The following is a 25,147-nucleotide window of genomic DNA, read 5'->3' on the forward strand; positions in this document are numbered from 1 at the left end:
TAACTGCAGGTGCTTGATATACACTTAGTATTATGAAGGATTTTTTATGAAATTCTATTTCTGTTGCACATGCTTCCATATGCTGTTATAGGCAAAATTCATGAGTGTCTATGTTCTTAAATTTATGACAACTCCTCCTTTCCCCATGTTGCCCTACAAAAGTGAGATGCTAACCTAAATCCTGTAACACTTAAAAGTTCTGTATTGACCGTCTCATCTCCCAGTGGCATAAATGTCTTTAACATGTGAGGTGATTACTTTTGAATGAAATAATTGCATGGTCCCGTTAAGGCAGCTGCTCAGTTTTCATTTGACTGTCTCTTATAGAACACATTTTATTTACATTCAATCTTGGGCTTTTTCTTAATTTCTTCCCTACTGCTCCTCATTTGATCCCACTAGATTCTATTTGAAGTTGTGTAACTCAACTTCTAACTCCACTAACCTGCTGTTGTTGTTGTTGTTGTTCTTGTTGTCTTCAGTCCTGAGACTGGTTTGATGCAGCTCTCTATGCTACTCTATCCTGTGCAAGCTTCTTCACCTCCCAGTACTTACTGCAACCTACATCCTTCTGAATCTGCTTAGTGTATTCATCTCTTGGTCTCCCACTACGATTTTTACCCTCCACGCTGCCCTCCAATGCTAAATTTGTGATCCCTTGATGCCTCGGAACATGTCCTACCAACCGGTCCCTTCTTCGTGTCAAGTTGTGCCACAAACTCCTCTTCTCCCCAATTCTAATCAATACCTCCTCATTAGTTATGTGATCTACCCATCTAATCTTCAGCATTCTTCTGTAGCACCACATTTCGCAAGCTTCTATTCTCTTCTTGTTCAAACTATTTATCGTCCATGTTTCATTTCCATACATGACTACACTACATACAAATACTTCCAGGAACAACTTCCTGACACTTAAATCTATACTCAATGTTAACAAATTTCTCTTCTTCAGAAACGCTTTCCTTTCCTTGCCATTGCCAGTCTACATTTTATATCCTCTCTACTTTGACTATCATCAGTTATTTGGCTCCCCAAATAGCAAAACTCCTTTACTACTTTAAATGTCTCATTTCCTAATCTAATTCCCTCAGCATCACCCGATTTAATTCGACTACATTCCATTATCCTCATTTTGCTTTTGTTGATGTTCATCTTATATCCTCCTTTCAAGACACTGTCCATTCCCTTCAACTGCTCTTCCAAGTCCTTTGCTGTATCTGACAGAATTACAGTGTCATTGGCAAACCTCAAAGTTTTTATTACTTCTCCATGGATTTTAATACCTACTCCAAACTTTTCTTTTGTTTCCTTTACTGCTTGCTCAACATACAGATTGAATAACATCGGGGATAGACTACAACCCTGTCTCACTCCCTTCCCAACCACTGCTTCCCTTTCATGTCCCTCGACTCTTATAACTGCCATCTGGTTTCTGTACAAAGTGTAAATAGCCTTTCGCTCCCTGTATTTTACCCCTGCCACCTTCAGAATTTGAAAGAGAGTAGTCCAGTCAACATTGTCAAAAGCTTTCTCTAAGTCTAAAAATGCTAGAAATGTAGGTTTGCCTTTCCTTAATCTATTTTCTAAGGAAAGTCCTAGGGTCAGTATTGCCTCACGTGTTCCAACATTTCTTCGGAATCCAAACTGATCTTCCCCGAGGTCGGCTTTTACCAGTTCTTCCATTCGTCTGTAAAGAATTCGGTTAGTATTTTGCAGCTGTGACTTATTAAACTGATTGTTCGGCAATTTTCACATCTGTCAACACCTGCTTTCTTTGGGATTGGAATTATTATATTCTTCTTGAAGTCTGAGGGAATTTCACCTGTCTCATACATCTTGCTCACCAGATGGTAGAGTTTTGTTAGGCCTGGCTCTCCCAAGGCTGTCAGTAGTTGTAATGGAATGTTGTCTACTCCCGGGGCCTTGTTTCGACTTAGGTCTTTCAGTGCTCTGTCAAACTCTTCACGCAGTATCATATCTCCCATTTCATCTTCATCTACCTCCTCTTCCATTTCCATAATATTGTCCTCAAGAACATCGCCCCTGTATGGACCCTCTATATACTCCTTCCACCTTTCTGCCTTCCCTTCTTTGCTTAGAATTGGGTTTCCATCTGAGCTCTTGATATTCATGCAAGTGGTTCTCTTTTCTCCAAAGGTCACTTTAATTTTCCTGCAGGCAATATCTATCTTACCCCTAGTGAGATAGGCCTCTACATCCTTACATTTGTCCTCTAGCCATCCCTGCTTAGCCATTTTGCACTTCCTGTCGATTTCATTTTTGAGACGTTTGTATTACTTTTTGCCTGCTTCACTTACTGCATTTTTATATTTTCTCCTTTCATCAATTAAATCCAGTATCTCTTCCGTTACCCAAGGATTTCTACTAGCCCTCGTCTTTTTACTTACTTGATCCTCTGCTGCCTTCACTATTTCATTCCTCAAAGCTACCCATTCTTCTTCTACTGTATTTATTTCCCTCATTCCTGTCAATTGTTCCCTTATGCTGTCCCTGAAATTCTGTACAACCTTTGGTTTAGTCAGTTTATCCAGGTCCCATCTCCTTAAATTCCCACCTTTTTGCAGTTTCTTCAGTTTTAATCTACAGTTTATAACCAATAGATTGTGGTCAGACCCCACATCTGCCCCTGGAAATGTCTTAAAATTTAAAACCTGGTTCCTAAATCTCTGTCTTACCATTATATAATCTCTGAGATACCTTCTAGTATCTCCAGGATTCTTCCAGGTATACAACCTTCTTTTATGATTCTTGAACCAAGTGTTAGCTATGATTAAGTTATGCTCTGTGCAAAATTCTACCAGGCGGCTTCCGCTTTCATTTCTTAGCCCCAATCCATATTCGCCTACTACGTTTCCTTCTCTTCCTTTTCCTACTGTTGAATTCCTGTCACCCATGACTATTAAATTTTCGTCTCCCTTCACTACCTGAATAATTTCTTTTATCTCATCATACATTTCATCAATTTCATCATCATCTGCGGAGCTAGTTGGCATATAAACTTGTACTACTGTAGTAGGCATGGGCTTCATGTCTATGGGCTTCGTGTCTCTTGGCTACAATAATGCGTTCACTATGCTGTTTGTAGTAGCTTACCCGCACTCCTATTTTTTTATTCATTATTAAACCTACTCCTGCATTACTCCTATTTGATTTTGTATTTATAACCCTGTATTCACCTGACCAAAAGTCTTGTTCCTCCTGCCACCGAACTTCACTAATTCCCACTATATCTAACTTTAACCTATCCATTCCCCTTTTTAAATTTTCTAACCTACCTGCCCAATTAAGGGATCTGACATTCCACGCTCCAATCCGTAGAACGCCAGTTTTCTTTCTCTTGATAACAACGCCCTCTTGAGTAGTCCCCGCCTGGAGATCCGAATGGGGGACTACTTTACCTCCGGAATATTTTACCCAATAGGATGCCCTCATCATTTATCCATACAGTAAAGCTGCATGCCCTCGGGAAAAATTACGGCTGTAGTTGCCCCTTGCTTTCAGCCGTTTGCAGTACCACAACAGCAAGGCTGTTTTGGTTAGTGTTACTGGGCCAGATCAGTCAATCATCCAGACTGTTGCCCCTGCAGCTACTGAAAAAGCTGCTGCCCCTCTTCAGGAACCACACGTTTGTGGTCAGTTGTGAAGGAAGTGGCTGGTCAGCAGCACAAGGTCAGCGACATAGTCAGTTTGTAGTAAAATTATTTCTGTTTCTGATAAATCAGTTGTATGTACAGTATTTAACCGTCATTTTCTAAGCATTGCTGGAGAATTGAATAAAAATTTAGTTTCTGCAGGGAATCATATAATTTTCTTGGCAAATGTCTTTCCAAGATTGATGTCTGATATACTCCTCTGTGATGCGGACAAGGGGGAGATTGAGTCAATAATTAAATCACTGAAGACTAAGGACTCTCATGGATATGATGGAGTGCCTAGCAGAATATTAAAGTACTGTGCTGTGCATGTTAGCCCCGTATTTAGCCATATTTGTAGTTTTTTTCCTTAGGAATGGTCAGTTTCCTGAGTGATTAAAGTACTTAGGGGTAAAGCCGCTTTATAAAAAGGGAGAAAGGGATAATTTAGACAGTTTTAGACCTATTTCTATGCCATCAGTGTTTGCTAAAGTTATTGAAAAGGCTGTGTATGTATGGAAGAAGGTTGTATACAGGGAAGAATCCTGGAGATACTAAAAGGTATCAGATTATATAATGGTAAGACAGAGATTTAGGAACCAGGTTTTAAATTGTAGGACATTTCCAGGGGCAGATGTGGACTCTGACCACTATCTATTGGTTATGAACTGTAGATTAAAACTGGAGAAATTGCAAAAAGGTGGGAATTTAAGGAGGTGGGACCTGGATAAACTGACTAAACCAGAGGTTGTACAGAGTTTCAGGGACAGCATAAGGGAACAATTGACAGGAATGTGAGAAAGAAATACAGTAGAAGACGAATGGGTAGCTCTGAGGGATGAAGTGGTGAAGGCAGCAGAGGATCAAGTAGGTAAACTCAATGAGAAAAACAATAATTAATATAAACAAAGAAAGAACAATATACTCTAATCTCAGAAGAACCATCAATAAATGTTTACGTTTAGAAGAAAAAACATAAACACCAGCAAAATAAACCAACAAAGAAGTAAAAACAGAGAATATAAACATTAGTTTTAATAGTTAACTAACCCCTGAAATGATTAAAATAATAATTATATCACTATCAAATGTAATGAATATTAATTTTATTAAATTAAGACACCCAGTATCAATAATGCTTTTCATTATCCTACAAACTTTTTTAGTTGGATTAATAACAGGAACAATAATGGAAAGATATTGATTATCATATATTTTGTTTTTAACGTTTCTTGGTGGTATATTAGTTCTATTTATTTATATTACAAGAATTGCATCAAACGAAATATTTCAACCTAAATCAATTACCATAATTATTACCTTAACAATATGGGTATTTATTATATTGACATTAATTATCCTAGATATAACAATATTTATAGACTATTTCAAAAATACTGAAACTATAAATATTGATAATTCAATCAATTATCAAGAAATAACAATATCTTTAGAAAAATTATATAACAGACCTACATTCATTATTACAATAATAATAATAATAATAATAATTTATTTATTTTTAGCACTATTAGCAGTAGTTAAAATCACTAATATTAACCAGGGGCTTGTTCGTAAAATAAGATAATTTACTAATGAATAAACCCTTAAGATTAAGACATCCTTTAATTAAAATTATTAATAACTCTTCAGTTGATTTACCTGCACCAACAAAGATTTCATTTTGATGAAATTTTGGGTCCCTGCTAGTGTTATGCTTGGTAATTCAAATCGTAACTGGACTATTTTTAGCTATACATTATACATCAAATATTGAAATAGCATTTATTAATGTAGTACACATCTGCCGAGACGTAAATAATGGTTGAATTATTCGAACTTTACATGCAAATGGAGCATCTATATTTTTTATTTGCATGTAGGATGAGGAATTTACTATGGATCTTATATATACATACACACCTGAATAATTGGTACAGTAATTCTATTCTTAGTTATAACAACTGCATTTATAGGATATGTTTTACCTTGAGGTCAAATATCATTTTGAGGTGCGACAGTAATTACTAATTTATTATCAGCAATTCCATATTTAGGAACAAATTTAGTTCAATGGGTGTAGGGGGGATTTGCTGTTGATAACGCAACATTACATCGATTTTTCAAATTCCATTTTGTATTACCATTTATTATTGCAGCTATAGCTGCAATTCATTTATTCTTTCTTCACCAAACAGGGTCTAATAACCCGTTAGGACTAAACGGAGATATCGAAAAAATTCCATTTCACCCATACTTTACTTTCAAGGATTCTATTACATTTGTATTAATAACATCATTATTAATTATATTATGTTTAATTAATCCTTACCTCCTAGGAGATCCAGATAATTTTGTACCTGCTAATCCATTAGTAACACCAGTTCATATTCAACCAGAATGATATTTCTTATTTGCATATGCAATTCTACGATCAATTCCTAACAAGTTAGGAGGTGTTATTGCATTATTCTTATCAATTAGAATCTTAATAATTTTACCATTTTATAATAAAACACCATTCCGAAGTATCCAATTCTATCCTATTAATCAGATTTTATTCTGAATCATAGTAGTTGTTGTTTGCTTATTAACATGAATTGGTAAACGACCTGTTGAAGAACCTTACATTATAACAGGGCAAATCTTAACAATTATCTACTTTACATACTTCTTAATTAATATCATGTTACAAATGCATGAGATAAGCTAATTAAGGAATAATAAGTTAATTAGCTTAGAAAAAGCATATGTTTTGAAAACATAAAACTAGAAGTTTAACTCTTCTATTAACTTTTCTTAAAAAATTTCACTAAATAAATGAGATTAATAAAATCTTTAAACCAACAAAGAAAATAAAAAAAATTCAAAGATAAAGGTAAAAAACTTTTTCAAGCTAAGTATATTAACTTATCATAACGGAACCGTGTTAATGTACCCCGAACTCAAATAAATCCAAAAGATATAATAGCAAGCTTAATAAAAAATATGAAAGAATAAAAATCACCACCTAAAAAAATTAAAGCTAATAATATTCTTATAAAAACAATTCTAGTATACTCAGCTAAAAAAATTAAAGTAAAACCACCTGCACCATATTCAATATTAAACCCTGAAACTAACTCAGATTCACCTTCGGTAAAGTCAAAAGGAGTACGGTTAGTTTCGGCTAAACAAGAAACAAAACAAGCTAAAGCTAAAGGAAAAGAAATAATAATAAATCAACAATAAAGCTGATAATTTATAAAATCAAACATGTTAAAACTACCAATTAAAGATAATAAAATTATAGCCAAACTAACTTCATATGAAATTGTTTGAGCAACAGAACGAAGAGAACCTAATAAAGAATAATTTGAATAAGATGATCAACCAGCAATTATAACGGTATAAACACCTAGTCTAGTGCAACATAAAAAAACAAAAACCCATAAGAAAAAAAAACACATATAAGTTAAGTAAGGGAAAATTACTCAAACAGCCAAAGAAATTATTAAATTAAAAACAGGAGGAAAAATAATAAAGTAAATAATTAGATATAATAGGAATTGGCTGCTCCTTACAAATCAACTTAATAGCATCTCTAAAGGGCTGTGGGATTCCTACAAATCCTACGTTATTTGGACCCTTACGAATCTGAATATAACCTAAAACCTTACGCTCCAATAGAGTTAGAAAAGCAACACTAATTAAAACACAAATAACCAATAAAAGAAAATTTAAAATAAATCATAAAGTATCAATACTATTTGTAGAAAAAATCTACATAAATGAATTCTAAATTCAACACATTAATCTGTCAAAATAGTAAATTAATTAATATTAATCAATATAACAAAAAATATTTTAACCATATGGTCCTTTCATACTAATATGGATTAATAGTCTTAGGATAGAAACCGACCTGGCTCACGCCGGTCTGAACTCAGATCATGTAAGAATTTAAAGGTCGAACAGACCTAATCAGTGAGCTCCTGCACCCAAAATTTTTCTTAATCCAACATCGAGGTCGCAATCTGCTTTGTCGATATGAGCTCTCAAAAACAATTACGCTGTTATCCCTAAGGTAACTTAATCTTATGATAATAAATTATGGATCAAAACAACAAACATAAATCAATGATATAATAATGAAGAGTTTATTTATTCTTCATGTCACCCCAACAAAACATCATCATTAAATATAGAAAGACAAACAAAAAACTATACAAAAGTAAAATGTTAAGCTCTATAGGGGGGGGAAGAGAGAGAGAGAGAGAGAGAGAGAGAGAGAGAGAGAGAGAGAGAGAGAGAAATGCACCCCTGTATGACCACAACTACTTCTCTATTATATATAAATGAAGATTAATATGGAACATGTATACCAATAAATGTATTATATTCTTTCTTATTTAATCTTTCTTTTCACTAGCCCAATAAGCTTAGCAGTAATCCACGTGCTTTGAAATCGAAATTGAAGAGTTTCCTCATGGGTCACTCCTTCTATTCTGTGGAGGAGTTCCTTGAAAAATTAAGCTGATTCTTATTGAATTGTTGATTGCATTTACTTAAACTTATGGATTGACTTTTTTCAGGCTCATAAACATTTTATTTTCATCTGTTATTACTTTCATGTTGTAATTTCATGTATTGACATGTTCCATGACCTTGGAAATTAGGTCCTACAGAACTTGAGGTGTAAATAAATAAATAAACAAACAAGAAGCGCAATTTGTTTTCGAGGCAAGACATTTCTGTTGATCCACAGTCAAAACCCAGTGATGCTGTGGCCACTGCAATTGTACAGCCCGTATCTTTACTATAATGACTACCCATTTGTGTCTCGCCCATTCTTTTCTTACTGTGTCACATGCCTGCTGCACCACCAGGAGGCATTCAGCCTCACCATGGGCAGTGATCATAATGTTTTGGCTCATCACTGTATTTCAGAGACAATTAAGTTATAGTTATATGTAAGAAATGTACCTCATTTGTCCCTTAAGAAAAGATCCATGATTGATAGCAACTTGTGGTCTTCTATACGGAAGTTTGCGCTCTCTCACTCCCTCACCCCCTGTCTCCCCCTATCCCACTCTCCCCACCCTCTGTCTCCCCTATCACACTCTCCCCACACCTGTCTCCCCCTACCCCTCTATCTCTCTCTCTCTCCCTTCCATGCTTTACCTGCAAAACTGTGAAATTGAGATAGTCACAGAGCTGCTATGCTACAGTCAGTTGAACAAAGGATTTGTTTTTCTATTTTTTCTTACCTAGACCTTAACAGATAAACTGTTCGGTGGTTCCTCTGGTGGTGGTCGGCAAAAGGAATATATGCCCCCTGGAGCAATGCGGGAACTGGAGGATCTACGAAGTAGAGTCAAGAACCTTACGTCACAGCTGTCGGCTGAAAAATCGAAAGGACAGAGTTGTGAGTTTATCTTCAATAATTCTTGTTTGTCTGTTTGTGTGTGTGTGTGTGTGTGTGTGTGTGTGTGTGTGTGTGTGTGTTTATTAGTCAGTCAAAGCCATTTCCTATGGCAACAAGTATAGAAAATTTCATCAGGATAAAACTAAAGTTTTTAAGATGTTTCTGTGTAACTGTGAAAATATGCCTAAGAAGCATTTTGCAGACTTGCCTTAAAGAGAAAGCAATAATTTTATATAAAATTTTGCTGATATACTGTCACTACCTGAAGAATTTCTGGTTTCTCTTACTTGAGTTCTTCCTCACATCGTGGCGACTGGGTCAGATTTCCAGCTTGAAACAACTGAAATGTAGTATGATACCCCTTTTAATTTTCAGCAATTAATGGGATACCTGCTAAAAGTCAGCCTACTGGATCTGTATCTCAAGCAGGCAAAGCATCCAAGAAGACGATGGACATCCAGAGTGTTCAGCAGCTCACACTTCGACCAGAGGCCTCCACTCCTCGCATGCACCACAGCCCTTCTCACAGGTGACTTCAAGTTAATTTTTGGCTCTTGTGAATTATGATGCAGTTTTCATTACACCTGGTCTCCTCTTCACAAAGGGTGGTGTTGGAGCTGACTCTTGTGGAGCATTAAGTGGTGAAGTTCACTGCAACCTAAGCAGAAGAAGAAATCAAATATTTATGCTGGGTTTCCTGATTAATCATTGGCTAGCTGCTTGCTCTCCGGTCTGTACATGTATTTTGCCTGCTGTTGGCACCAAAAGATTATTGTGACTTTTTGCTGATACTTTCGAATAGGGATCTAAAAATGTAGCATCTGTTTTTGGTGAAATGTGCATCTAACTACTTTGGGTTTATAAATGATTAGATGTACAAATTTAAAATGTTATATCACTATTTGCCAGAAGACAGTCCCTGCTGCTTTGAAATTGTTAAGCCTTCAACATTTGATTATCTGTTGAGAAGCACTGGTAAACTCAGTGCTCGTCTGGTTGAATGTGTTTCTCGACATTATTTTTCTTTTCCCTTCATATTTGGTAATTACACAATCTCCAAAATATTAATTTTGGCCTTTTTGTTGGCATTCATAGCTGTGCAAACCATACCTGACAACGCTAAAGATAGAACAGACGAGGCACGCTTGGTGTGGAAGAAGAACTGGAAATAGCTCTATTCGCATATTTGGGGAAGAATTTATACATGGTTAAAATATGTTGACAGATTTTGTTTACCTGTCGCAACTGAGCAGAGTGCAGCCACTATAAATTGGTGATCAGCCATGATCATAAACAAATTAAAATGATGACTGCAAAAGGGGAGATGATGGGTGCGGGGAAACAAGCCTCACCTCCCTCTCGTAGGGCGGCAGCCTGCACTTCCATTCTGCGTTTTTGTGAAAGCAGGATCACAGATACCCTTTGGCGTTGTGAAGGTCATAATCAGTCTCCATGATGAGCTGGATTAGTCACTTAACTGACTTCAAAATAAAGTAAAACAATGAGCAAAGCTTAAAATATAGCATACAGTAGTTGCTTCCACATAGTTGTTTGCTGAAGTTGGCAGCACTGTAAACAACATAGCAAAGGCCCAATCTCTACTGGCATTTGACGCAACCACAGTTCAAAACCTGCACCACCTAAAACTGTCATCTACCACCTATCGTGGGAACAGTATCTTTTGTCACACCTTGTAAAAAATTATAATGCTTGCTGCTACTGATGTATTTGTGCTATCTCGTTGATTGTCGTGTCACCCAGTGGGAACATAAGTGCTGCACAGATAAGCATCACACCACACCACATCGCATTGTATGACCTTTATCGAAACTTGTCATATTGCATATTGTATCGACTCAGTGGGAACAGTGCTGTAGTGATGTGAACGTAAGAAGGTGGCTGCCCGAAGTGTTCTGCACAGTGTGGTCTCTGTGTCTGTCCCACGTCCCACATGTTGGCCTTTGTCGATGTTCATGACTGGTGATACTAGGGTAAGCATTATATCAAATCACTGTTTCTGTTGGTTACTCTCCCTAGTAGAATTTATTAAAATTGTTGCTCATGAAGTGACAAGAGTTCTAGATTCTCTGATGTTTTTAGTTGGGTGTCAACAGTACCACTGTGTTCTCATAACCATTGAATGAATGATATTTTCCTTTTGAGAGGACGGAATTGGAACCATAGCTTTTATAAATGGTTTGATAAGGATCATTATTGAGAATTATTATTGATTGATTTTCTAAACTTGTAAGCAAAGAACTTAAAAAAAAAATTAAAAATGTGTGGTTTCATTTCTTTAATACTCACAGTTGGCAGCTGCAAGTAAATCCGCCGTGTGTGCCGCCGTGTAATGGAATAATTCTGCCTTCATCAGCTGTGTGTGACACTTTCTTCCTGTCATCAGTCCAATGCTTTGTAACACTGTGACTTGGCTTTCTAGAAGTCCCATCAGTCTAACTATGTCCTGGAAATTGTCTTTCATTTTGACAAAAAAATGTGCATTGTGGCTGTGTCTCCTTGCTGCATCAACATTTTATGGGGAGCAAGACTGCCAAGAACAAGGCATGGCAATTGTTACTTATACTGTCTGTGAAGGCAGTAGCTGTATATATGAAGCCAAATCTCATCTTGTGTATGTGGTCCCTCATTTGTTATGTTTTAAAGTGTCTTTCTTCATACCTAGTGCATCAATACAAGATGGTTCTGCTAGATCGCCCTCTCTTGCTTTCTGTTTATAGTATGACACACTTCTATCATTGTATTTAGGAAACTGGTAAGAGTACCCCCTATTTCTCATTTTTATTTCAAGGTATTTCTACACATTGGACATAAAGTAATGCCTTTGTCTTTCAAGTGCAATTCTTTGTCAAGCCTTCACGATTATTGACTGAAACCAAAACCCTAGCTACACACTTTTTATATTGTATTTCAGTAGACATTGCAGTTACACCAAGAAACACCAACAGAAATGAAGCAAATGGCTTACACACATCATTGGAAATGGAACATGTGGGTGATAAACGCCACACTAGCTGACACTGCAAACAACCTGATCCTCTAGTAGAGCATAGGGCAGTGGGCAATAGGTGAATCACATTGAGAACTTTGACCATGACCAATTTGTTGGTGACTGCTATTGTTTGCTGGAAAGTGTCTTCACTGGGCAGTTGTAAGGGAATAAAATTTCTCCTTTATATAATGAATGATACCTCTCTTTAAACGTCTATAAATGCAAGATAATGCATACAACAGAGAGAGAGAATTTGATAGTATCAGATTACAAGATTGTTGGTGAACTTCTGGAGTACATCACACCTTCTAAATATTTAGGGAAAGCACTAAGAAGCCATATGATGTGGGATAAACCACAAAATCAGGAGTAGGAAAGATAAATGAGAGACTTAAAATTATTGGATACATTCTGAAAATTGCTGTGCCTCTACATAGGAAATTGCACAAAAAACGCTAGCACAAGTAGTTCTGGAGTGTTACTTCAGTGTCTGGAGTCCTTACCAAGCAGTCATTACAGCAGAAAGAATGTCAGAGAGGCTGTGCTAGGGTTGTAACATGTCAGTATGGCTAGTGAGAAAGTGAAAGGAGGTCATTAGAGACTGAGTACAAGTTTGGATCATGGAGGGCTGGGAAATCAAAATAGCCATGCCCTTCAAAAGTACCATCCCGGCATTTGCGTGACAGAAAACCCTAATCTCGGTGGCCACATGGAGGTTTGAACCACCGTCATCCTGAACGAGAGTCTAGTGTGCTAACCACTGTGCCGCTTCACTCAGTAATGAGAAAGTGTAACAGAGATTCCAGGAGAATGTAAATAAGGCTCTTTGGAAGAAGGGTGGTGGTATCACAGATGGGTAAATTTAGGAAATAACTCTTAAAGGAAGACTGCCTAACGGTTGTGCTGCCACCATCATGTATCTTGTGTAGAGACCATGAGAACATGATGAGACAGATGGGGGCAGATACAGAGCATTATACGCACTCATTTTTCTTCTTCTCAGTATGCCATTGGGACTGGATGGAACTTCACTAATACTGCTATGAAATGTCCTCCGCCACACCGTACGGCAGATTGTGCAATGTACTGGCGGGCATAGATTCAAATGTATGTAAAGCAAATGATAGTCTATAATTTACTAGTAGGATAATAGGGAACTGTAATTTATCTTCAAAAGATACTGCTTACAAAAGAGTCGTAAAACGTGTATTGAAATACTGCCAAAGTCAGTGGAACCACTAAGAAGTTTCACTAATAGCAGACATTAAGTTTGGAAGTAACGGAGGTCACTTTGAGTAGTCACAGGATTGTTTGTTTGGTAGAAATTGTGTCACAAAACTGTTAGATACATGAACCAAGATTTTATTTTATTACAAAAACCAACTGTCTAAGTTCAACTGCTCCACTTTCCGGTGAGAAACAAACTGTGCTAATAATGGCTCTCACAAATTCATAGGACAAGTCATTCTTCCTACACTCCATCTGCATAAGAAATGAGAAATGTTATTATGTGGTATAAGAATAGTATTGTCTCCTATGTACCATATATACTCGCATAATCCACACTTTTTTTTCCCGAATTTTAGGACGAAAAACTGGGGTGCACGGATTATTCGAAACATTGTTGGTACTGCTCCGCCTCCAACAATACATCCCATTATACTATTGCATTGTTGCGGCCTCAGTCTGTGACGCATCAGTAGCACATTAGGAGTGAAGTATTAATGTCTTCAAACTTGTTAATTATGGCTACAAGTTCTCGTTATCGCTCGTACACTGCTTAAGAAAAAGTGAAAATTATTGAAGAAGCCGAGAATATTGAAACCATGCCGCAGGAAGATAGTACTATGTGAGTGAGAGTTGTATTCGCGACTGGCGAAAAAATAAAACGCAGCTTCAAGAAACTACCGGTAATAGTAATCGCCGGGCATTTCGCGGCCAAAAAGCGAAGCATCCAGACCTCAAGAAAAGGCTCTGCGATTATGTAGATGAGAAGCGACAATACGGATGCGCGGTGACGAGCGAAATGTGCCAACTTTAAGCATTGTTTTTAGCCAAAGAACTAGGAATTACCAGTTTCAAAGCTAGCCGGGACTGGCTATCAAGATTTTTCAACCGAAATGGTTTAGGATTCTGGAGGAAAACTACTATCGCTCAGCGGCTTCCAGGCGATTACGAGGAATAAATAGTGAATTCTCATCGTTATATGATAAATCTACGCCGTAAACAGCCCTATATATTATCGCAAATTGGTAATGCAGATCAAACGCCAGTCTTATTTTGAGATGCCGCTCGACAACACAGTGAACAGGAAAGGAGAATCCAGCATCATGATATGAAGTAGTGGCAGTGAGAAACGACGATATACAGTGATGTGTGTAACTGGCGATGGATGAAAGCTACCACCTTACGCGATATTTAAACGGAAAACTATTCCGAAAATATCAGTAATAGGCGTACCGGTATTAGTGAGAGCGAATCCGAAAGGGTGGATGGACAATGAACTTATAATTGACTGGTTGACACATGTTTGGCAACGTCGTCCTGGTGAGTTACTGAATTTACGCAACATGTTGGTCCTGGACAGCTTCCACGGACATACAACTAAGGAAGAGTGAGACAAATTACAAAAAGGGAAAACTGACTTGGTCATTATCTCTGGAAGCCTAACATCCATCCTACAACCACTAGATGTGTGTATATATCGGCCATTCAAAGCTGCATTTAAACAGCGATATACACAATGGATGGCTGATGAAAACCACAAGTTCACACCTAGTGGAAAAATCAAACGGCCCGATTTGTCCCAGATTTGTGAATGGGTGAAACGTACATGGGACTCCATTCCGCAACCACTGGTGGAAAAATCCTTCAAAAAATGTGGAATCACAAATTCACTGGATGGAACAGAGGACGACGCTCTGTGGGAAGACGGTGAAGACGACAATGATTCTCCCGCTAGTGATGACAATGAAAGTGATGGATAGAGGGGTAAGAGAGGAAACGTACCGGTATTGACTAAAATATTTTATTGCACATATCGTATTAACAAATTCTTAAACAAGATAATTCACATTTCTTTTTTTGCTGTTGTAGGTTCGCATAGAGTCCCGGCTGGCGGTGATAATGTTCGCCGGCCGCCCGCCCGTCTAATGGGCCAGCCGGCCAGCTGCACGCCGCTGAATCGGTTGTTTTTTAATGATGTATCAACCTGTACAGCAGCGTTGCTTCAAACCAGTAGTTATTATACGTACTTTTGAAAACATCATAACATTGAAACAATTTTTTTTTAAATAAAACAAATTAAAGCAACATTTCTTATTTTTTTCCTCTTCCTCAAAATTGGGGTGCGCGGATTATTCGAGTAAATACGGTATTTTACAATGCTTTCAAGGGAATTTATTATATAAAGTTTACCCAGTTCCTGATCCATGAGGTGCACGCCTTTGGACAGTGCTTCCTATGTTGTTATGTTAATGGTGTCATTCTTCTTCTGGTTCTATATTGTATTGAAGCTAACAAAGGTCTTGATGCCCTTTTAAATAGTGTTGGTACTTCCAGAATTTAATTCTGCTGTCAGACTATTTTGTGGAGCTCATCAGTTGCCTCAGACAGTGTGTGCTAATAGCTGCTGGTCACACTTCGATAGAGGGCTTTCTCAACTACAGCACTGTCTTATGTGAGAGAATGAAGTCTGCTGTGTACGACTTCTATAGATTGTAAATCTTGCACAACTTTTTAAGAATGAATATAGTAAAATCATCAATATCATTTCTGCTGTGAAGTAGAGAGAGAGAGAGAGAGAGAGTGTGTGTGTGTGTGTGTGTGTGTGTGTGTGTGTGTGTGTGTGTGTGTGTGTGTGTGTGTGTGTGATGAAGAGGGAGGCAGGCAGATGCCGCTAGCCTACGCCTATCAAATAACACACATCGAGGTGGCACTGTAGAGACTGGACTTACTCTCGGGAAGATAATGGTGAAAATTCCTATCTGGCCATGTGTTTCTATTGTTTCCCTAAATTTCGTACATATCGGGAAGATTTCTGTGAAAGGATACAATCAATTTGATTCCTTGTCCTTCCTTAATAAGTCCTTTTGCTCCGTCTCTAATGACTTCATTTTTGACATGATGTTGAACTCTTGGTTTCCTACCTTCCACTGAATAACACTGAGCACTTGCAGAGCTTAATATCTGCACCACACAATCAGGTCACAACCAACAATCCTGTGACACACTATGGCAAGGTTTATGTTGCTGTGTAACACGTAGGTGCGAGGTCAGACGAGTAGGAACATTAAGCTGCCACTATTACTCCCTGTTGGTAAGCTGGAGGCTACAAATCAAGGTGGTTGTGGTTCGGTCCAGAGACTTGTTCCTGTCAGTTATCACTTCTTTAATCTTGGGCAATGATTTGTATATGTGGAGAATACTGAGCTGCACAAAGATCCATGTTAAACTGGTAAATCGGCGAGCCCAAGAAGGTTTGTGCCTAGGACGCACTTTTGTATTTAGGCCAACCTTAAAAATGAGGAACTGCTTTACTTGTACATCAGCTCTCCTCTCTAACTTAGAATGGCTATGCCTATTTTCAAATTTCAAATTGGCTACCTCTGGTAGATTGCCATTAGAATAGCATGTATTAGTGATACTGGGTAAAGAGGTAGCTGATTTTACCATAAGCATCCTAGTTTTCAATACACACTTACGTGTGCAGCTTATTAATGGGGAGTATATCTTTGCTGTAATAATTTTGCCCTGAGTACTCCATGCCATTTTTCTTGTCTGCTGTGATTCATACCTATTGTAATATTCCTACATTCACTCAGTTTCCATACAGAGGCAGCTGAATGATAGAGAGACCATATATTTTAAAAACTGCAGCTTAATTAATAGCTTTGTGAAATATGGTTTTGACTGTTTTTTCTCCTCTTCTGTGTGTACTTCTTTCTCTCCCCTCTTCATTTTCTTAAACTCTTTGTTTTTCTTCTTCGCTCCCAACATATTTGCCTTCCTCCTTCGCTTCTTACTTCTTCTCTCTCACTTATTCCTTCTCATTTCTCCTCCTCTTCCTCTGGTATAACTTCTCTTCCATTCCTCATTTCTTAACTCTCGTTCCGGTGCTTTTGTCCTCTGTCCTTCTCTGCCCTAACTCTCTCTCACTTTCCTACCCTCACTTTCCTCCAGCTGTCACGTCACATCCTGGGATTGGGTTTTACCAAAAACTTAAAGCCTGTTGACCAATGCCAGAGTGAGACTTTGATTTGGCCAACAGGGAGTCTCGGAGGAATTCTCTGCGGGAAAAGATGATGACTAGGAAAACTATTAACTACAAAGAATATAGATTACAGAGAGTTTATTAGAAATTAATTACACTGCTGTAAACTGAAGTATATCACTGTGATGCCCCACAGCTCATAGGTATTTGAAAAAAGTCATAATTACAGCATTACCTTATGATAAAATCTTTATTTAAACAACCAGTTTTGGTTGACTGACTATCATAAGGTTCTTCAAAGCATTTACATCACCAATTAGGCGAATATAGAATCGCTGAAGTCAGATAATAAAACTGGATTTGTCACTGTTGTCACATTATAATATAAATTACATCATCAATATATAAATTGTGCTAGGCAGTGTACTCTTTCATGTTACATCAACAGTTGGCATTAATGCTATGTATGGATGAATACCATGTAGATCAGAGAGCACAGCTGATTGCAGTTTACTATTAGAGCCAAAGATCTTTTTTGCAGCAGCAGATTTTTTTCAGATTTTTGTGCCCAATGGGCCACTAGAGTTGCCTCCAGCAGGAGGAAATGGTGTGAACAGATTGTCTTGTATAGCTGCTGCCACATCCATGTGGAATATTATAAACACATGGCCCTCGAGGCCATGGCTAGCCTCAGAGTTGTTAGGCGAGTGAAGGGCCTTTTTCATCTTGTCTATACCTAAGATTCATCCAATTCTACATGATATAGCTCCATAGATTTGAAGGAACATTGTGTGCTGATCTTGTGTGTTTAAGTAGAGGTGAATCTGAGGTCCAGACAGAGCACGTTTGATTTCATATGACAATTGTATTATGTCTGTCTTTTGTATTTTGGTAATCTGGCGTTGTCTTAACACAGAACATACGGACGCATTACTGTAAGAATTGATTTTTTGTTCGACAAATACTCTACATTGATCAGAACACAGCCTGTGTCTGTTAATTATTACAGAGCTCCTTCTGACATTGAAAATTTTCAGTTTATTTTGAGTTCTGTAGGTCTTACAATTGATGCTACATTTAAGGTTTCAAGCTTGCCTGTCAAAGATGGCATGCTTATATTAATTTTATGATAAACTTAATAGCACATTAAAACTATGCCCTGCACTGCATCCCTTACTTTGTGAGCTATCCGGGCATATCTCACGATATGCCCTCACATCTTTACTTCTTCTAGCACCTCTCTCTAAATTTCCAAACTAAACAAAAAACCTGCATTCCTCAAGGACTAGAACTCCTGGAAGCCCAGTGCAGCACATAGTCTTAATCAGTTAGGAAATTTCGAGACAGTGCAAACTCTGCTTTGCAGATAGAGTGTGTGTGTGTGTGTGTGTGTGTGTGTGTGTGTGTGTGTGTGTGTGGTTCAGACTGAGAGTGCAGTTATCTTCAGTTCCAATCTCTTACACCTATAAAATATGTTTCTGCATCAACCGTATTGATACTCTTCTTTAGACTTTGTGATCGTAACAGTTTGGTCTAGTGCTGAAAATCTGTAAATCTCGGATGATTTCCAGCTTTCTACTAAATAATAGGAAGTACCTCTTCTAAGAAATGTATTGCATCTTCTAGTACAATAAATTTATACGTGTGGTGTTGCTGTACCCTGTTTGCATTCGTACATTCACTTTAACATTACATTAATTAGATTTAACATTTTATGTGACTTCTCATGTTCTCAATAATCACATCATTATTGTCATGGTGCACTCCGTATTCAGTGGTGCATTTCACTTTTCTTAGCCAGGACATCGGCTTGCGGAACAAATGCAAGGCCCTACAGATGCGGCAACTTGTGATGAACTGTAATCGCAACATTCCATCATGAAGACGTGTGGCATCTACCTGTATCAATTCACATGCAAAAACAAAGACCAAAACCTCAAAACAGCTTTCCGTCCTAAACTGTTTAACTAATAATTTGTTTCGACTGTCACAGTTATCTTTCTAGGGCTAAGTAGACATGGGTAGCAAATATCACCAAAGTGATGTTATGCAACAGCTTCTGAGTAAAAAAATTCTTTCTGGAAACTTTTCAGTGACTTGGCATTCTTATTTCAAAATATTATAATGCTGGCAATTCCTTTTTTCCCCCAGTTCACTATCTTTTATTTCTCTCCTGTCTGATTTGAACCTTGGCAATAATTCAGCTTTCTTAGCTGCAAGTAATTTTTGGTTTACATAAGTTGAAAATGTTTTCACAAGCTTGACGAAAAGAAGAGTAGATGTAGAAGATGTAGATGTATACTAGTATCCTGATCTGATTTTCTCTTTCAGAATTGAGACAAGTCTGTGTACTAGAGCAACAAAGTGCCATGTGTGTACTGACAGTATACATTTGGGACGGCAGGTTTCCTATTGCCAAGAATGTGAAATAACTGTACACCCGAAGGTAAATTAATTTTCCAGTAGGGTCTTTCTTCTTCATATTATAATGTTTTCTTTCACTTGACTTCGGTGATCTTTACAGTGTTCTTTGCTTCTACCGAAAATGTGTGGCAAACCTCAAACAACACGTCAACCCAATGGAACTCTGGGCTCAAAGTTGTACAGAGCCGAACATGCTGACGTGAACAAAGCAACACCTGGAAGTATGGAGGGTGCTGTGAAAATTCATGTGTGAGTACTATGTAGCAAATGGCACAGTAGGGCAAAAAAAAATATATATATATTTTAAATTTCTATTGATTGTGATACACTATTTCCTTCGATTTATCCTTGCTGACTTTGTTTTTCAGTAACGGAGAATGGAAGCAAAAGTACTTGCTTCTCGAGGGAAGCGCCCTTCTCATATATGACAACAAGCCTTTATCGGACAGTGCGTGCCCTGACAGCAAATTTGAATTGTGTTCTGATGATAGCATTACGAGCATTGTCCGCTCTGTGCATTCTCCAGAAACAGCGTCACTTTCAAATTTGGATGTGCCATTCCTGCTGAAGGTAAGAGATATTGTGTTCTCAGAGTCTTTCATGGTGTGGTATGCTTCAATAAAATCTTGTCGTTTTACAAGCCGTGTCACTTTGAATAAAACACTCGAGCTTTTGGTAGCTGTCTCTGCCATCGTCATCAAGAGTTAATCAGCAACTGCTGCTGCTGCTGGCTTGGTGTTTTGCTTATATAGATGTAACGGCAGTGTTCCAGAGGGGGCGTGAATGACACATGCGTGAAGTGCAAGTTGGACAGCTCCTAGCAGCTCTGTCCCGCGCAGGACCATGTGACGTCAGATGGCATGAGGGGCTGGTGCCACATTCGCAATTGCCCCGATCGCGCATCCCTACAAGTGTCGAGACTACGTCTTTGCTTTTGCTCAGTGTCCGAAGCAAGAAACATGGCATTGACCCCTCGTGCCATCTGGTGTCACTTGGCCCCACAATGGGATGGAGCTGGTAGGAGCTGCCCTCAGTAATTTTAACTCCCGACGATAGTAGTGGAGACAGCTACTGAAAGCCGGAGTGTTTTATTTTTGAGTGATGCAGCTTGTAAACCGAGTAATTTTATCGAAGAGATATTGTCTGTGTTCATTTTTCGTAAGCATAATCTGCCATTGCAGACTTTTAACAATAACTGAAATTTCTGGATGGAGAAATACGTAAAACAAGGGAAATACAATCACTCACTTATAGCATACCAGTCCTTGGATGACAGAAACAGTCGTAGGAAACAGCAGTCGTGCTGGCTTTAGAGCTCTTGCTCTTTACCTAATCAAAGTGTACTCATTCACACACACAACCACACAGACCCGAAACATGCGTTCCCATGGCCAGAGCAAGACTAGTTACACTGTCTCATCTTCATATATTTCTGTGTGCTGCACTCGAATATCACAATGAAAATTGTCTCCTAACGCAGGGTTACAAGTAATGTGGGACTGTATGTTTCACACATATTGCTACCATAATTAGTAGGATATTTACATTGATTGTGCTTACCTGGTTTATTCACACTGTTTCTTTGTCTTCCTCTTGTGTGTGGTATCTGGAGATCTTTCTGTAGTATCTAGCAGAAATCAGCCAGTATATCCGTAGTAGACCATCATTTGTACTGCTGTTCTGTAGAGGAATGTCCAGGACAAACAGTTCACCATACTCATCACTGAGTGCAACACAGTTCTCCAGGAACATGGGGTGGGAGTAAAGAAAGTACGTCTTCAGGGTCTTGTTGCGGCCAATGACATAAGTGTGAACGAGTTTGTCTACAAGGTACCTGTAACTTTTTCTTCTGTTTCCCAAGAGCAATATTGTAACGTTATGAAAACAATGTCACGCGTGTAGCTGGTCAGGGCTACAGAGGACTCACAAAATGTGTGTCCACCAGCAGCTGTTGTATCCCTGTGGACCAACAAATGTCTCCTTTAAGATCCTCAGCCGATTCATTGAAACTTCTTGCACAAATACTGAAGTGCAGATTTATTCCTGTGCAACGCCCATCATAAGATCAAGTGGTGTGAGAACACTTTTGTTTGGATTTATTAGAGACCCTTCGGAAATATTTTTGGTGCAGACACGAGCTGTTCAAGAAGGCCATGTTTCTCTTGCGCTATTGACTGTCACACTCACACAAGCAACAGCAATACTTAGTGTAAACCCACTTGCAAATGTAACAGCATCGCAATGACTTTGAAATCTCCAGCCATTCATGCTTATTTTAATTAACACAGCTTACAAAGGATTTCAACATAGTTACTTTCTTCAGCTAAGGCAGCATATGTGACAGGGATTGACAGCTTTTCATTAGTTTTGTGTAACAGTACTGCCTGCAGACTTGTTTTTCAGGCATCTGTAAACAGTCTCCCCTCAGCTGGTTTGTGTATAATGTTTAGATCTAACAAACCGTCAATGTCACTGCAGAATGTAATGTCGCCTTCAGTAGTTAAATGACACACACGTTTTTTCTGGCAGTCCCAAAACAAAGACACACATACTGCTGCAGTTGTGAGACCAAGAGTTCAGCTTTATGATTTGGAAGATTTAAATCCGTAATAAGATCACTGAGTTCACACTGTGTTGTTTTGTGTGATTCTCCGGATGACAATGTTGATGTAAAAAAAAAAAAAAAAAAAAAAAAAAAAAAAAAAAAAAAAAAAAAAAAAAAAAAGAAAGAAAAGAGAGAGAGAGGTCTGTGTCACTGGCGGATGATTGCAGATTTTATGCTGTATTTGTGTGTTCAGAATCGTCACTGTCATTGCTTGATGGTGGTACATGTGGGGGAACAGGACCTGACAATCCTTCACCATGAGCCTCAGGGCAAATGACAGATAAGGTATCAGGATATAGAATATTCCTCTGTCTCTTGGTATCGACTCCTATCTTCATGGGAGGTACCATACAAAAATAGCAATCTGATGTGTGACTTATGGGTTCGCACCAAATAGCAGGCACACCAAACTTTATGGAGATGTTTCTGTCGTGCATCCAAGCATTCAGTGTAGACGAACATGAGGTGCAACACACATTGGAGCCCACGATTTATCTTGGTGCCCCGCTCGATGCCGGAAATAAAAGGTCATTCCCTTGTGTCACTGCTGCAGTCATTGTCATCTTCTTGAACCACATATAACATCTAAAAAAACTGTAACAAAAGTTATTAGGTTCGTTGTTGGAGGTGCGGGACTTTTTGTGAACGCGCACACTTGCTGAGTAACAATTGTTCAATTTCAATACTTGACGTCGCATATATTCATTGCCAACTGTTCCAACAGTTGTTCCAGTAATAAGTGAACTAACACAGCACAAGAGCATATAGCCTTGTCAAATGACAATCAAAATTGTATCTGGTTTCTCCATTCAATAATGCTCACATGACTGGACGATATGCACGAATCATGGTGTACAGCAGTGTTGCCAAATTGTACTGGAAGTGTTCACCTCACTCACTCACAGCAGAGAAATACTCATCACAAGGCATTTGAATGTAGCTCTTATAACATCCCACAAATGTGACCCTGAAATGTAAACACTTTATTTACTCGCAACCCTGAGGTAGGAGACAATTTTAACCTTTATTTTACGGATGTCCTGATATGATCCTACTCAAGTCTGGATCTATCGTTAAGTAGGAATGGGAGTGGGAGGGCTAGGCCAAGTTCTGGGGGATCAAGCAATACAGGCTCTGACAGAGATAGCGAGTGGCGCACCTCAGAATAGGCGACTCTCTCAACCCAAATACGCGCCCAAGGTACGCAGTACAAGCTCAACGGTTGGGTGCGGAAAATCGGATATATATATCTGCCTGTGTCTGTATATGTGCGGATGGATGTGTGTGTGTGTGTGTGTGTGTGTGTGTGTGTGTGTGTGTGTGTGTGTGTGCGCGCCCCCAAGTGTGTACCTGTCCTTTTTTCCCCCAAGGTAAGTCTTTCCGCTCCCGGGATCGGAATGACTCCTTACCCACTCCCTTAAAACCCACATCCTTTCGTCTTTCCCTCTCCTTCCCCCTTTCCTGATGAAGCAACCGTGGGTTGCGAAAGCTTGAATTTTGTGTGTGTGTGTGTGTGTGTGTGTGTGTGTGTGTGTGTGTGTGTGTGTGTGTGTGTTTGTTTTTGTTTGTTATTGTCTCTATCAACGTACCAACACTTTCGTTTGGTAAGGGAGAGGGTAAGGAGTCATTCCAAGCCTGGGAGCGGAAAGACTTACTTTAGGGGGAAAAAGGGACAGGTGTATACACACACACACACACACACACACACACACACACACACACACACCTCCATCCGCACATATACAGACACAAGTTCTCTTCTTGGTAAGCATAACAGAATCTGATGATGGCAGTCTGCCTAAATCTATAGTTCACAGCTTACCAGGATAATAAATTGCAATCTAGACAGTTCTTGATTTTTTTCTTACTGCGTCTCTCTCAACGTACTTATCTCTGCCCTCAGGTGGAAGTAAATCCTCGGCGAGGTTGCTGGCCGCCGGTGTCACTGCTGCTTCTGATCCCGAGCCCCGAGGAGAAACAGCGGTGGGTCCTAGCCATGGAGGCAGCCGTGACTGGACGGCACGCGCAGTCCTACCGGGGCAGCCGGCTGCTGTCGCTCGACAGGGCCAGTGCGCTGGACTTAAATTGCTGCCTGGCACTGTCGGACAAGGTGGGTGTTTCCTTGGCCTTACTGTGCTGATCACTACACTGAATGAATGCTCATATACAGTTCGTGCACTCAGTGATGTGGCTGATGGAAGTGCCTGGAGCTGTGGTAATAAAGTGAATTTGACCAGCATTGACTACTTTCTGTTGACTAGTTGGTGGATAACATTTCATATTATTGATGTCTCTTGAAGCAGTTAGACTTTTTAATCACTGTGTGTGTGGGGGGATGGGGGGGGATTACAGATGGAACCTCTAAGGATTTGGAGCCTGGCTCTTACCAAGTGAGCTAGGAACAACCCTGCTTGACTCTCTAAACATGATATATTTTATAATTTTAAACAAAGTAGTATTCTTGAAGAAAATGCTGCCCTATTCGCGAGTTCTTTTACTTATTGATACTTGGTTGGAGCCCATCAACTGGTAACTCGGCATGTGCTGGTTGCCTGTCTGCCTCAGCTTTGGTCAAATGACAGCCTGCTCCAGCTGGCCTCTGATTTGCTCATTGCCTCTCACAGTGGTACAGGAGATAACCAGATGGGGCACTCTATTTGGGAACTCAAGGGTTACTTGCTGTGTCTGGAACTGCTGGCCAGCTTTATAGTAGACTGTAGAAGCTGTCCTATGAAACAACAGCTGCGAAGCTGAAGGCCGTGCAGAAATAGGTGTCAGTGTCTTTGGGCAGCTAGAGTGGATGTCCACCATGAGGGAGTTTCCCAACTTACAG

At 38.9% G+C, this 25,147-nt stretch overlaps 1 protein-coding gene across 1 annotated transcript in view; it reads left to right on the plus strand.

The window, feature by feature from the left end:
- Nucleotides 1-25,147, plus strand: part of LOC124545374 (citron rho-interacting kinase) — a 213,184-nt gene that overhangs the window by 116,192 nt on the left and 71,845 nt on the right. The window contains exons 22-27 of the mRNA XM_047124284.1: nt 8,910-9,063; nt 9,439-9,592; nt 19,617-19,731; nt 19,810-19,958; nt 20,078-20,279; nt 24,218-24,424. Of these exons, the coding sequence (XP_046980240.1) occupies nt 8,910-9,063; nt 9,439-9,592; nt 19,617-19,731; nt 19,810-19,958; nt 20,078-20,279; nt 24,218-24,424 (981 nt within the window). The remainder of the gene's footprint in view (nt 1-8,909; nt 9,064-9,438; nt 9,593-19,616; nt 19,732-19,809; nt 19,959-20,077; nt 20,280-24,217; nt 24,425-25,147) is intronic.

The sequence above is a fragment of the Schistocerca americana genome, chromosome 8 (assembly GCF_021461395.2).
Source record: "Schistocerca americana isolate TAMUIC-IGC-003095 chromosome 8, iqSchAmer2.1, whole genome shotgun sequence".
NCBI classification, from domain to species: domain Eukaryota; kingdom Metazoa; phylum Arthropoda; class Insecta; order Orthoptera; family Acrididae; genus Schistocerca; species Schistocerca americana.